The sequence below is a fragment of the Colobus angolensis genome, unplaced genomic scaffold (assembly GCF_000951035.1).
Source record: "Colobus angolensis palliatus isolate OR3802 unplaced genomic scaffold, Cang.pa_1.0 Scaffold153, whole genome shotgun sequence".
NCBI classification, from domain to species: Eukaryota; Metazoa; Chordata; class Mammalia; order Primates; family Cercopithecidae; genus Colobus; species Colobus angolensis.
In genome coordinates this window covers 4,909,928-4,924,901 of record NW_012114633.1, presented here as the reverse complement: position 1 = coordinate 4,924,901, position 14,974 = coordinate 4,909,928, and the positions used below count along the sequence as shown (strand labels likewise).

Below are 14,974 nucleotides of genomic sequence, written 5' to 3'. Positions count from 1 at the left end.
GTGGCTCATGCCTGTAATCCCAGCACTTCGGGAGGCCGAGACGGGCAGATCATGAGGTCAAGAGATCAAGACCATCCTGACCAAAATGGGGAAACCCCGTCTCTACTGAAAAAAATACAAAATTAGCTGAGTGTGGTGGCACATGCCAGTGGTCCCAGCTACTCAGGAGGCTGAGGCAGGAGAATCACTTGAACCTGGGAGGTGGAGGTTGCAGTGAGCCAAGATCGCGCCACTGCACTCCAGCCGGGGCGACAGAGCGAGACTCCGCCTCTCAAAAAAAAAAAAAAAAAAAAAAAAAAAATGTGGTAGACACACATACTTGGTTGGAACACTATGCAACCATGCAACCATAGTAAAGAATGAAATCGTGTCCTTTTGCAGCAACATGGATGCATCTGGAGATCATTATCCTAAATGAATTAATGCAGAAACAAAAAACCATGTATCATATGTTCTTACTTATAAGTAGGTACATGTATTAGGTACTCATGGACATAGTGATGCAACAGTAGTTTCTGGGGGCTACCAGAGAGAGAAGGAGGGAGGGGACAAGGGTTTAAAAACAAACTATTGTATACTATGCTTAATACCTCAGTGCTGGGACTATTTGTACCCCAGACCTCAGCATCATGCAGTATACCCTGGTAACAAACCTGAACATGCACGCCCTGAATCTAAAATAAAAGTTTAAAAAGGTCTGTTTGGTGATAAAAACATAAAACAAAGGGAAAGGTAGTAAGAAAGTAGATGATTCCCACATACTATTTTTATTGTTGGAAAATCATATTTTCAGGTTTCTATCAATAAGTTTATCACATGACAACCTATCAATTATATAATTCTATTTCTTAAGCTTTTAATATCAAATCTCTGTGCTTCCCCCAACCTAAACCTCCTTTACAAAATATCAATGAGGTGGGGTTCAACTCAACATGATTAGCCAGTTGACTTCATTATCCTATATTGCCTTACCAAAATAAATAATGCCACTGCTTTCCTTTCCTGTCCACAAGTCTAGGTTTCCTATTAAGACTAATATTTAATAATAAATTAATATTAATAATTAATATTCAATTCGTGTTTAATATTAAATTGGTAATATTTAATTATTCCATATTAAAGTAATAAATATTTAATATTTACATTAATAATAGTAAATTACTAGTTAATATTAAAAATTAATTTCTGTTTTTTCTGTTACTTATTTCTGCTCATTTTGTTTTTAATAATTTCAACTTTCATTTTAGATTCAAGAGTTACATGTGCAGATTTGTTACCTGGGTATATTGCATCATGCTGAGGTTTGTGATATGAATGATTCCATCACCCAGATAGTGAGCACAGTACCCAGTAGTTAGTTTTTCAACCCTTAACACCCTCTTTTCCCATCTCCTTTATGAGTCCCCAGTGTCTACTATTGCCATCATTATGTCCACAAGTACCCAATGTTTCTTACTTATAAGTGAGAACATCCAGTATTTGTTTTTCTGTTTCTGCATTAATACGTTTAGGATAATGGCCTCCAGCAGTATCCATTTTCTATAAAGGACATGAGTTTGTTCTTTTAGTGGCTGCATAGTATTCTGTGGTATATATGTACCACATTTTCTTTATCCAATCTACTGTTAATGGATACCTCAGTTGATTCCATGTCTTTGCCATTATGAATAGTGCTGCAATGAACACATGAATGCATGTGTCTTTTTGGTAGAAAGATTTGTCTTTTTATGGATGTATGTCAAGTATGTATACCCATTAACAGGGTTGCTGGAAAATGGTAGCTGTTTTAAGTTCCTTGGAAAATCTCCAAACTTCTCTCCACAGAGGCTGAACTAAATTACATTCCCACCAATATACCAATAGTGTATAAGCATTCTCTTTTTTTCATAGCCTCACCGGCATCTGTTGTTTTTGACTGTTTAATAAGCTATTCTGATTGGTGTGAGATTGTATCTCATTGTGGTTTTTATTTGAATTTCTTTGATGATAAGTGATGTGGAGCATTTTTTCATGTTTATTGGCTGCTTGTTTGTCTTCTTGAGAGAAGTGTCTGTTCATGTCTTTTGCCCACTTTTTAATATGGCTATTTTTTGTTTGTTTGTTTAATTGTTTAAGTTTCCTATAGAACCTGGGTATTAGACATTTGTTGGATGCATAGTTTGCAAAAATTTTCTCCCATTCTGTAAGGCGTCTGTTTACTCTGTTTGATAGTTTCTTTTGCTGTGCAGATGCTCTTTAATTAGGTTCCACTTGTCTACTTTTGTTTTTGTTGCAATTGCTTTTGGGAACTTAGACAAAAATTCCTTACCAAGCTGATATCAAGAAGGGCATTTACATTATTTTCTTCTAGGATTTTTATAGTTTGAGGTACTATATTATTTAATCCATCTTGAGTTAATTTCTGTATATGGTAAAAGGTTGGGGTCCACTTTCATTCTTCTGCAGATGGCTAGCTAGGTATCCCAGCACCATTTATTGAATAGGGAGTCCTTTCCCCATTGTTCATTTTTGTTGACTTTGTCCAAGATCAGATGGCTGTAGACTTGTGGCTTCATTTCTGAATTCTCTGTTCTTTGCCATTGGTCTATATGTCTGTTTTTGTACCAGTACCATGCTGTTTTGGTTACTATAGCCTTATAGTACAGTCGTCAGGTAATGTGATGCCTCCAGATCTATTCTTTCTGGTTAAAATTGCTCTGTCTATTCAAGCTCTTTTTTGGTTTCATATGCAGTTTAAAATTTTTAAAATTCTAATTCCCTGAAAAATGGCATTGGTCATTTGATAGGAATAGCATTGAATCTGTATATTGTTTGGGCAATATGGTCATTTTAACAGTATTAATTCTTCCAATTCATGAGCATGGAATATTTTTCCATTTGTTTATGTCATGTTTGATTTTTTTCTGCAGTGTTTTGTAGTTCTTCTTGGTAGAAATCTTTCACCTCCTTGGTTAGATGTATTACTAGGTATTTTATTTTTTTTGTTGACTATTGTAAATAGGATTGCATTATTGATTTGTCTCTCAGCTCTAATGTTATTGATGTACAGAAATGCTACTGATTTCTGTACATTGATTTTATATCTTGAAACTTTACCGAAGTTGTTTACTTTACTATCAGTTGCAGGAGCCTCTTGGTGGAATCTTTAGGATCTTCTAGGTAATTATATTGTGAGTTAAGAGGGATAGTTTGACTTATTATTTTTCTATTTTGAAGCCTTCTCTTTTTTTCTATTGCCTGATTCTTCTGGCAAGGACTTTGAGTACTATGTGGAATAGGAGTGGTGAGAGTGGGCATCCTTGTCTTGTTCCAGTTCTCAAGGGGAATGTTCCAGCTTTTGCCGGTTCAGTATGATGTTGGCTGTGGGTTGGTCATAGATGGCTGTTACTATTTTGAAGTATGTTCCTTCAGTGCCTAGTTTGTGCAGGGATTTTTATCATGAAGGAATGCTGGATTTTTTGAAGGCTTTTTCCACTTCTGTTGATATGATCATATAGTTTTTGTTCTTAATTCTGTTTTTATGTTGAATTGTATTTATTGATTTGCATATGTTGAACAAACCTTGCATCCCAGGAATAAAGCCTTCTTGGTTGTTTTGAATTTTTTTTTAATGTGCTGTGGAATTCAGCTTGCAAGTATTCTGTTGAGAATTTTTGCATCTATGTGGTTCTGGAATATTGGCCTATAGTTTTCTTTTTTCACTGTATCTTTGCCATGTTTTGGTATCTGAATTATGCTGGTTTCATCGAATGAGTTAGAGAGAAGTTCCTTCTCCTCAGTTTTTTGGGAATGGTTACAGTACAACTGGTACCAACTCTTCTTTTGTAGGTATAGTAGAATTTGTGAATCTATCTGCTCTGGGGCTTTGTTTGGTTGACAGATTTTTTATTACTGATTAAGTTTCAGAACTTGATATTGTTCTGTTCAGGATTTCAGTTTCTTGCTGATTCAATGTTGGGAGGTTATACATTTCTAGAAATTTATCAGTTTCCTCTAGATTTTCTAGTTTGTGAGCTTCAAGGTGTTCATAATAGTCTCTGAGGATCTTTTGTATTTCTGTGGGATCAGTTGTAATACCACCTTTGTTGTTTCTCATTGTACTTCTTTGGCTCTTCTCTCCTTTAGCCTTTGTTCTGGTAGCTAGCAGTATAGTGATCTTGTTGATCCTTTCAAAGAACTAACTTTTGGGTTTGTTTATTGCTTTGTGGATTTTTTTATATCAATTTCATTCAGTTCCACTCAGATTTTAGTTGTTTCTCCTGCTAGCTTAGTTGATATTTATTCTTCTAGTTCCCCTAGGTGTGATATTAGATTGCTAACTAGTGATCTTTCTAAATTTCTGAAGTATGCATTTAGCACTAATAACTAATTTTTAAGAGCCCTACTTGAATTCTATTCCCAGAAGTGAGTTTTTAAAACTATTTAGGGAAAAGAAGCATCTCTATTTTAATCCCTACCAAACCTGGAGAACAATCTTGGAGTTTAAAAATCCTTGAGATATTTTATACATTCAATTATATTTCATATTAATATAGAAAAACTGACTATTTACCCTGTTACATATGAATATAGAGTATATGACTGTTTACCTATATATATAAAATACCATGTATTGAATGCATTAAAAATGTAGGAAATCTAAAAAAGGGATTTACAAGCTCTGCTGAGCACCAGTGTCCCCAAGACATTCCTAAGAATGCCAATTGCTCTGTGTGTCTGTGTGTGTGTGTGTGTGTGTAGTGAGAGAGAGAGAGAAAGAGACAATCCTCAGTTCTCAGATACAACCTATTCATACCCATTCACGGACATGCATTTAGGAACTACTATTCAAGGACATACATATAAGTGAAACAGAAAAAAAATCAATCATTTCATTTTAGATATATGTTGATATTTAAAAAAACAAATGTGATACTTCTAAAATAAATTTATTTATAGTTAAACATACAGATATGAGACAGGATTTTTAAATATATTATTAATCTAACATGGACTGTCTTTATACAGAATAGAATCTTTATTTTTTTTTTCACTTGGATGAATGAAAATGGAAAGTGAAAATTAAGTGAAAGCAATCTCAATAACAATTGGCTCCTCTATCTTTCTTTGTGTGTCCTTTTCCTTTCTGCTTTTTTCACTTGTCCTCCAAATGAAGATTATAGAGTGCTAGAAACAGGCAGTGTAGATAGATTAATTGGGGATAAAAACATCTACTGATTCTTTGTTCCAACTCCAATAAAATATCATTAATATGAAAGCCTAGTGTTTTTTACTATGGTTATTGTGTTCCTGGGTCTCTTTATCCTGTCTTACCAAAAATTATTGCTACATTTCAAATTTATAGTGGTCCGTCACAATAATAATAAAATAACTGATAAAAATAATGAAATTACAGGTTTCAGCTCCCTAGACTGTTTTAGGAAGATACCTTTGCTAATCCAAACAAAGATTAGGATGATTCACCACTGGTCATAACCACTTTCTGTGATCATACTGGTTGGGTAAGTAAATGAGAGACTATGTAGATTTCAGCACCAGCTAAGTGAATGTTGTGTTTTGCATGTTATTCATAATTTCTCGCATCTATGGAGAAATGAATTTTTTTCCTATAGTGTTTAGCAGTAATATTTTCTCTTTATTTATCATTAACATGCTTTTACAATTAATAAGCTGGTGTAGACCTCCTGTGAGTATTTGGGAGCTATAGTGTAACAGAGGGCTGTTATTTCATTGACTATATTGTCATTAAAACAAAACAATGTCAATAAGAAAGGAAACTGCTCTAATAGGCAAAATACAGAAAGAAGATAGTCTTAAACAAATATGGTCATTGTCCATCAATGCTCTATGTAGAAGAAAGGAAAGATGCCACCATAAAAAGCTAAGTAAATCAAGCACCTCTTCTTAGAATTGATTACCCCTGCTTTTAAACAGATAAATTAGGCTATCTAATAATGCCAGTAAGTATTACGATCATACAGTATACTTCCTCATTTTAATTTTCATACTTACCAAGCAACTCTTCATTGGCTTACCATTTGGTTTACCATTGTATGCAGGGAAAAATGCATTGCTGTAGACAGTTCTCTTGGCATTCATTTGTATATCTCTCTCTCTTTTTTTTGACGGAGTCTCGCTCTGTCGCCTAGGCTAGAGTGTAGTGGCGCGATCTCGGCTTACTGCAAGCTCCACCTCCCGGGTTCGAGCCATTCTGCCTCAACCTCCCGAGTAGCTGGGACTACAGGCGCCTGCCACCGCGCCCGGCTAATTTTTTTTTGTATTTTTAGTAGAGACGGGGTTTCACCGTGTTAGCCAGTATGGTCTCGATCTCCTAACCTCGTGATCCACCCTCGTCGGCCTCCCAAAGTGCTGAGATTACAGGCGTGAGCCACTGTGCCCAGCCTTTATATCTCATTTTATATATTCGTTTTCAGTCTGACGAGCAGTTATTTGAATTGGAGTAATAGAGCAAATCTCAGCAAGCTGACACATCAAACTCTGAACTGAGAAGTGTAAGTGTTTTCATATCAATGATTCTTATCTTGACCAAAATCTCTGAGGTTTTGATTCAACTGACATTAATACAGTGAAAATTTTTATGGCAAGCACCCCAGGTATTTGTGCTACAGGTTGTCTGAAGCCACCTTTAGAGAAACTTTTCTAGTTACAACCTAAAATAAAGCTTTTTGGGGGGATATTCAGCCAGCCTTCTTTAGATGAAACTATAGCTGCTTCTATCTCCAATCTTATAAAACACCCACTCAATAATGTTGGCGAACTGAGTTTCTGATATATTTATAGTGTTACAATGTATCTTAGGAAAATATATTTATGACTACAATAGAAAAGGGAATAGTTGATTTTTCTATTTGTTATAATCAAAAACAATGAATTTCTTTTCTACCTCCAACATGTTTCAGAAGACTGTGAAGAATGAATAATTAATATGGATGATCTATATGAATATAAAAGTGTCAAATGCCCCATCTTTTGACTAAATAATAGTAATTTTAGAAACACATTTATTTTATATAAATATTTTTATTTTAATGATGTATATACCTGCTATTTTATAAGTTTTATAATTTAATGTATGTGTGTGTCTGTGTGTGTGCATGTGTAAATATATACTGCCACTATATCTATCTGGTTGCAGTATTTGCCTTCTACTGATGAACAGATTTGATTTCATGATATGGAGTCTGGATATGTATACCATTCATTCACTGCTTCATTAAAAATGCTACAGAAGTTCGAAAGATGGGCTTCCTAGACAGAAAAGGTTCAAGAGTGTATGAGTAACCATGAAATCATATAAAATAAAATTTAATAAGATTACTAAGGATGAAATTATAGTGTGTTTCACACAAAATTGTATCCAGATAAAGCTGTGTTCTAAATTATAATGCTGGTAAATAGCAGTGAGATAAAATGAGAATCCTCTGATTTAAAAGAATTCTGGTAATTCTGTAAAACTGTGCTGGTGTCTTATTCTTTCTGGGTCTCATTGTTCTCCTCTGTAAATATGCAAAGTTTAAAGTGTATGATTTCTCAAGAGCCATTGTAGCTCAGATAGGCCATAAATCTTTGATCATTTTGTACTATGCTTGTGTTTTGCTAAGCACTATTGAAATGCGTATCTTAGTTTCATCCTGAATCCGGAAGTCTATCTGTATCCATTATGCCTTTGTTTTAGGTTGGAGTATACATAATTATAAAATCAAAGATTGACAGATGATTGTTCTACTTTTAAAGTCATATGTTATTAACACAAATGAGTATTTTAGAAAATGAAAAAAGAATCCCATCAACTATGTTTATTTCCATCTGTGTTTACAGGAAGTTCAACACAATTGCCAGCTTCATAGAATATCTTTTTGTGCAGATGATAAAACCGACAAGAGGATATTCACTTTCATATGCAAAGATTCTGAGTCAAATAAACATTTGTGCTATGTATTTGACAGCGAAAAGTGTGTAAGTATCCCAGATGTTTTAGGGTGGTTTGTTCTGTTTTACAAGCCAGGAATTGTCTAGTTTCTGGCATTAGTAAAGTGTTTGAAAATGAATAATGTCTGTAAATACTTAGCTGTACTAATAGATTTATTTTGTCATGAGAATATGCTTCAGGATGTCATCCGTAACTAAATTCTCATGTTCATGAGCATAAACTTACATGCAAATTTATTTTATTAGAATGTCATGCCTGCTTATGTTATGCATTTATTTATTTTATAATAATTTAATCTACTTTAGTTTTAAACTCAAATGTGATTTAGTAATATGCACATAATAGAAGAGTAATGGTAAGCAAAAGTGTGTTTCCCCCACATGTGCAGAATCTGATGGATTTTATAAAAATAAATATTCTTAACTCCAGGAAGTATAATCTGTATGGTTCCTTAAAAGATTTTCCAATACATTGAAAGTGTAGTTCCTTATGTTCCTTATATAAAACTCTTAGGCCAGGCATGGTGGCTCATGCCTGTAATCCCAGCACTTCGGGAGGCCGAGACGGGCAGATCATGAGGTCAAGAGATCAAGACCATCCTGACCAAAATGGGGAAACTCCGTCTCTACTAAAAATACAAAAATTAGCTGGGTGTGGTGGCACATGCCAGTGGTCCCAGCTACTGGGGAGGCTGAGGCAGGAGAATCACTTGAACCTGGGAGGTGGAGGTTGCAGTGATCCGAGATCGCACCACTGAACTCCAGCCTAGTGGCAGAGTGAGACTCCATCTCAAGAAAAGAAAAAACAAAACAAAACAAAAAACTTAATATAATGAAAGTTAATGGAATTGTATGTATGAAATTCTATGTTAAATCCTGTAGCTATTCTTTAATCATCTGAAATCTTAAGGAAAACTCATTGATGGCTGCAGTGAAGGAAAAACATGTAACCTCAACAGTTTTATTGGTTTAGATAGGAAATAAAACAATTCATCTATTTGTTAATTTATCTTGCTGTCAAAAATAGATAGCTAATATTATTATCACTATTATGTCGTTTGTTTATCTAGCTTCAGTGTTGACCTTCTTGAGAACAATACCTTTTTATTTGTTCATGTGACTCCTACATCAAGTGGACAATAGGTGCTCAGTGAAGCATTCCTTAAGAAAAAGATCATGTTGAAAACTTACAAAACGTAGAGCAAGTTATCATTTTTATTTTTTAAACTGTAGTTCTCTAGAAAGGAAAGCTAATGTGCTAAACTACCAGACATCATAATATCTTTTGTGAATTTGGTGCACATTATGGAATATTTCATCAGAAAAAGATGCTTAGCAATCTAAGACAATATTTTGCGCACAATAAGACATTTTATATAGCTCAAATTGATTTTGAATTTTATTTTATATGAGCTTCTGTTGAATGACTAAATAAAATTTACATATAATTTACATATTTCAAGTGCTTTTTAACCATGATTGCTTGCAGATTCTTTTCTCTATGACTGAGAAGATTAAAGTTGATATTTGTTGAATATCTTTTATACATAATTTGTAATAACCTTTTACCACCGATATAAAGCAGTAAACTCAGTTATTCTTCTTTCCTGCCTTACCCATAGAAATAAATTTCCTTGAGGTCCTTTGAAATGTTTCAGAGTCAGAGTTCGTTATAAATATTAGCCTTCTTATAGATTTGTGCCACTTATTTTATATTCTTTGATCCCTATCCAAATTTGTTAAATTAATATTTAAAATATAAGCTTGCCAGCTTAAAAGCATAGACCCCATTTCTTCTTCATCCTGTCTGTAATTGATTGTTCTCTTTGGATGTAGCATATCTACTCTACTTTCTCTTAAAGACTGAAAATAATTTCCTAAAGCCTAAGCAGTGGTTCACAATCTTTAATGTGCATAAAAATCATACGGGATGCCTTTTAAAAACTCTTATCAATTGGGGCTGAAGCTCAGGAAATCTGTATTTATCAAGTATACCAAGTTGTTCTGCTGCAGGTAGAGGAAGTCTTGGCTTTGAAAAGTTCTCAGAAAATCTCCCAACTATAAGTTGGCATCACCTTCATGAGCTGAAAAAGGACATGTTTTCTCAAAATTTTGTTGTACCTGCACTATCTTAACTATGAGGTTTTATCAGTGCTAATTATAATGATGACTATATTTATAACACTGATGTTATATGTATGTAGAATTTTTGATATGCTATCTTATGTAATTCTTATTTTAAATAGTTTATCATAGAATGCTAAAATGGGAAATAAGTTATGGCCTGTCTCATACAACTCTCCTTCTGTTTTAAAAAACCAAGATCAGAGATGTTGAAGTAAGTTTTGCAAAGTTACAAAACTAAGTAGTCAGTAGAATCAGGAATAAAATCTAAGACTCTTAATTCCCATTGCTACGTTTATCTCACCATTCTATATTACTCCCATAGCTGGCCTCCTCCAGAGTTCATCTGCTCTTACTGGGGGCTTTACTCTATCTGTTCATTGTATTTTGTCATTTTAGTACTTCTTTGAAATTGAGAATTTGAAAGATGAAACCTTTTTTAGTATGTCACAAGACTGGAATTCACTACTTTATTAACAGTATCATGTTGTATTAATAGTCCTCCTTCTTCCATAGTGACAGTGAGGACCATATGATGAGTGAGAACATTCAACCCTGACAAATTAGAATGCTGAGCCTCTATACTTACCGGACAATAAGGGGGCAGTGCATTTCCACCCTTACTCTCATACTGGAATTGCATCAGATGAAGCCACCTAAAGCAGAAAATTTAAATCATTTTCAGTATTTCATAAAGTGAAAATCACTCTTCGTACCAAGAAACAGGTTTCTTAAACTAAAAAAGAAATGGCAGTCAGTAGTTACCAACACATAGATGTCAGAGATATTAGAATTACAAGACAAAGGTTTTGGAACAGCCATCATATAACATAATAAAATGAGCAGTTACAAATACACATGAAACAGATGAGAATGCAGAAAGCCTTATCAATGAATTAGAAAATCTAAGCAAAGAAACAGAAGATATAAAGAATACTGAAAAATAACCACATGAAAGACTCAACGTATAGGCTCAACAGCAGAATAGAGAGGACAGAGGAAAAGAATCAATGACCTAGAAGATTGACAAATAGAAAATGCCCAATCTGAACAACACAAAGATTATAGACTCAATAAACCAACAAAAACAAAGCCAAAACAACCTCATGGACTGTGGGACCATAACAAAATATCTAACATCTGTGTGTCATCTGAGTCCTGGAAAAAGAGAAATAAGCATCCTTAAAAAATACTCCAAGAATATTAGTTGAAAACGTTCCCAATTTGACAAAGGACATCAATCTATAGATTTAAAATACTGGGTGGTCACCAAACGGGATTAATCCAAATAACTCCACACCAAGACACATCATATTCAAGCTTCTGAAAGATAAAGACAAAAGGAAAATCTTGAAAGCAACAAGAGATAAGCAAGTACTTACCTATAGCAGAGAATGTGAATGGCAGTGTATTTCTCACCAGAAACTGTGAAGTCAAGAAGGAAGTTGCATAATACTTTTGAGTAATGGAAAAAACAAAAATCTGTCAAATGATCCTATATCCAGAAAAATATTCTTCAGAAATTGGAAAGAAAGTTTTAAAAATTATTAAATGAATGAAAATTAAGATTGCCACTACTAGACATCCTAAATGAATGGCTAAAGGAAGTTCTCTAAATGGAAAGGAAACAATACAAAACAGGAACTTGGAGCATAAGGAAGGAAAAGAAAAAACAAGATGAGCAAACATATGAGTAAATCTTTAGTTTTCTAAATTATGTTTGATGATAGAAGAAAAAAATACTTTCTGATGTGATTTTAAAATCTGACGTGATTTCATATATGGACATATGAAATATGTAAGGCAATTATATTAAACTAGGAAGGTTGAGAGGATGTAAAAAGGGAGGTGAGGTGTCTATACCTCATATAAACTGGAAAAATAATAGCACTAGGTAACTATGATAAGTTATATAGATAAAATGTGAATCCTACAACAACCCCTAACACGTTATATAATGAGATACACTTAAAAGCACTATAGAGAAATTAAATATTATCATTTTAAAAACCCATAGAAATGCAATGAAAAGAAAACAGAGAAAGAAAAAAGATAAGTAACAGAAAAGAAAAAGATTAAATAATGTACTTAAGCCCTAACATATCAAAAATCACATTACATATAAATAGTCTAACTACACCAGTTAAAATACGTTGTTAGGGTGGATTACAAAATGTAATCCAGATACATATTGTCTACAAGAAGTTCACTGCAAACATAATGGTATAGTTGATAGAGGCAGACTAAAAATGAAAGAATGAAAAGAGAGTTTTCATGCAAACATTATTCAAAGAAAGCAATAGTAACTATATTTACATCAGATAAAGTAGACCTCAATGCAAATAAAATTACCGGAGACAGAGGGGGACATATAGTGATAAAAGGGACCAGTTCCCAAGAAGATATGGTAATTCTAACTGTATATTACCAAAAAATAGAGCTGCAAAATGAGAAACAAAAACAGATAGAACTAAAAGGGTAAATAGACAAATACACAAGTATAGTCAGAAATTTTACTGGCACTTTCCCTCAAATTTATAGAATAATTAGAAAATCATCAAGGATATAGAATAACTCAACATCATCAACCAGTGGGATCTAATGAGCAATTACAGAGAACCTCACCCAACAACAACAGAATGTATGTTATTTTCAAGTGTTTGAGGATGATGTACCAAATTAAGTCACATCCTGGACCATAAAGTAAATCTTGAAAAGTTAAAAGAATTAAAATTATTTAACATTTCTCTGACTATAAGGAAAACAGTCTAAAAATCAGTAACAGAAAGCCAGAAAATCTTTACAAGCTAGGAAATGAAACACCATATTTATAAATATTCCATACATCAAATAGCGATTCACACATGAATTTTTAATTCTGTGACTTGAATAAAAATGAAATAGAGCATATCAACATTTGTGTGATATAACTAAAGCAGTCATAAGAAAAAAATTTGTAACAACTAATTTAATACATTAGAAAAGAGGAAGGTCTCAAATGAATAATCTATGTTCCCATCTCAAGTACACAGAACAACAAAAATATCAAAATAAACCACAAAGTAAGCAGAAGGAAGATAAGATCAATAAGAGAAGAAATTGAAAATACAGAAAATCAATGAAGCAAAGACTTGATTCTTCAAAAGATTATAAAAGTCACAAATTGTATTAATTTGGCAAAGAACAAAAGAGAGGGAGAAGACACAAGTTACCAATATTTAGAATGAGAACCAGCAGATTTAACTACAGACTTTGAATATCAAAAGAATAAGAGGATCCTTTAAAGAACTTTACACACACAAATTCAAAAATACAAATGAATTGGATCAATTATTTAAGAACAATATTACCACAAATCACTCATTATTAGATTATTTTAATAGCCTAACTATAAAGGAAATTAAATTTATAAATTAAAAGTTATTAAAAGATAAATCTCCAGGTGTAGATGATTTCACTGGAGAATTCTATAAAATGTTTAAACAGGATGTTTAAATGGATTGCTATTCTGTACAATCCATTCCAGTGAAAAATAAGAGAGACAGAAACACTTTCTATTTCATTTTGTGAAACTAATATTTCTCTGATACCAAAACAGAGAAAGTGCAAATAAATTATTTCTAAAATAAATTATTAGTGCAAATAAATAAACAAACAAACACTAGAGATCTAAATTCCTCAGGAATAAAAATGTAAAAATTCCTAAGGAAATATAACCCAATAATGCATTGAATTAGTCAGGGTTCTCTAGAGGGATAGAGCTAATAGGATGTATATATTGAAAGTTTACTAAGGAGTATTAAATTCACACAGTCACAAGGTCCCACAATAGGCCATCTGCAAGCTGAGGAGTCATAGTCCCAAAGCTGAAAAACTTGAAGTCCAATATTCAAAGGCAGGAAGCATCCGGCACAGGAGAAAGATGTAGGCTGGAAGGTTAAGTCAGTCTAGACTTTTCACGTTTTTCTGCCTGCTTTATATTCTGGCTGCACTAGCAGCTGATTAGATGGTGCCCAGCCAGATTAAAGGTAGGTCTGCCTTTTCCAGCCCACTGACTAAATGTTATTCTCCATTGGCAACACCCTCAGACACACACAGGATCAATATTTTGCATCCTTCAATCCAATAAAGTTGACGCTCAGTAATAACCATCACATGCATTAAAATAATTATATGCAAAGATTAAGAGTAGTTTGTCCCAAGGATGCACATTTTGCTCAACATTCAAAAATCCAGTGATGTAATCAACCACATGGGAAATCTAAAGAAGAAACATCGTGTGATAATACCAATCAGTGCTTTAAAAATACTTTAAAAAAAATGAACACACATTCATTGTTTAAAACTCTCAGAAGAATAGGAATAGAAAGAACTTCTACAATTTGATAAAGAGCATCTAAACAAAATACAGATATTTTACTTTATGGTAGAAAAAAAAAATGAATGCCTTCTTCCTAAGATACTGAACAAAGCAAAGCTTTTCACTCTCTTGGCTTATATGAAACACTGCCATAGAAGCTGTAGCCATCGCAGCAAGACAAAAAAGCATATAAGAAATTTGCAGATTGTAAAAAAAGAAATCTTTGCTTATATGCAGATGACATGATGGTCTATGTAGAAAATTTTGAGTCTAAAACAATTTCTGGATTTAATAACTGAATTTAGCCAGGTGGCAGAATACATAATTAACATACATGGATCAATTGTATTGCTGTATACTAGTAGTGAACATATGGATACAAAAATTTACAATTGCTAAAAGAAGTGGAATACATAGGTGTAAGTCTAAACTAAGAAGTGAAATTTGGGGAGCAAGATGGCCGAATAGGAACAGCTACAGTCTCCAACTCCCAGCGCGAAGGACACAGAAGACCGGTGATTTCTGCATTTTGAACTGAGG

The 14,974-nt window shown here is 33.4% G+C and overlaps 1 protein-coding gene across 5 annotated transcripts in view; it reads left to right on the top strand.

Moving 5' to 3' along the window:
• GULP1 (GULP, engulfment adaptor PTB domain containing 1) overlaps nucleotides 1–14,974 on the top strand; it is a 321,470-nt gene that overhangs the window by 249,168 nt on the left and 57,328 nt on the right. For 4 of the 5 annotated variants that reach the window (XM_011936480.1, XM_011936482.1, XM_011936479.1 and 1 more), the window contains exon 7: nucleotides 7,840–7,977. The exons of the other annotated variant lie outside the window; for it this stretch is intronic. In XM_011936480.1, coding sequence (XP_011791870.1) covers nucleotides 7,840–7,977 — 138 coding nt within the window. The remainder of the gene's footprint in view (nucleotides 1–7,839; nucleotides 7,978–14,974) is intronic. 5 annotated transcript variants of the gene reach the window in all.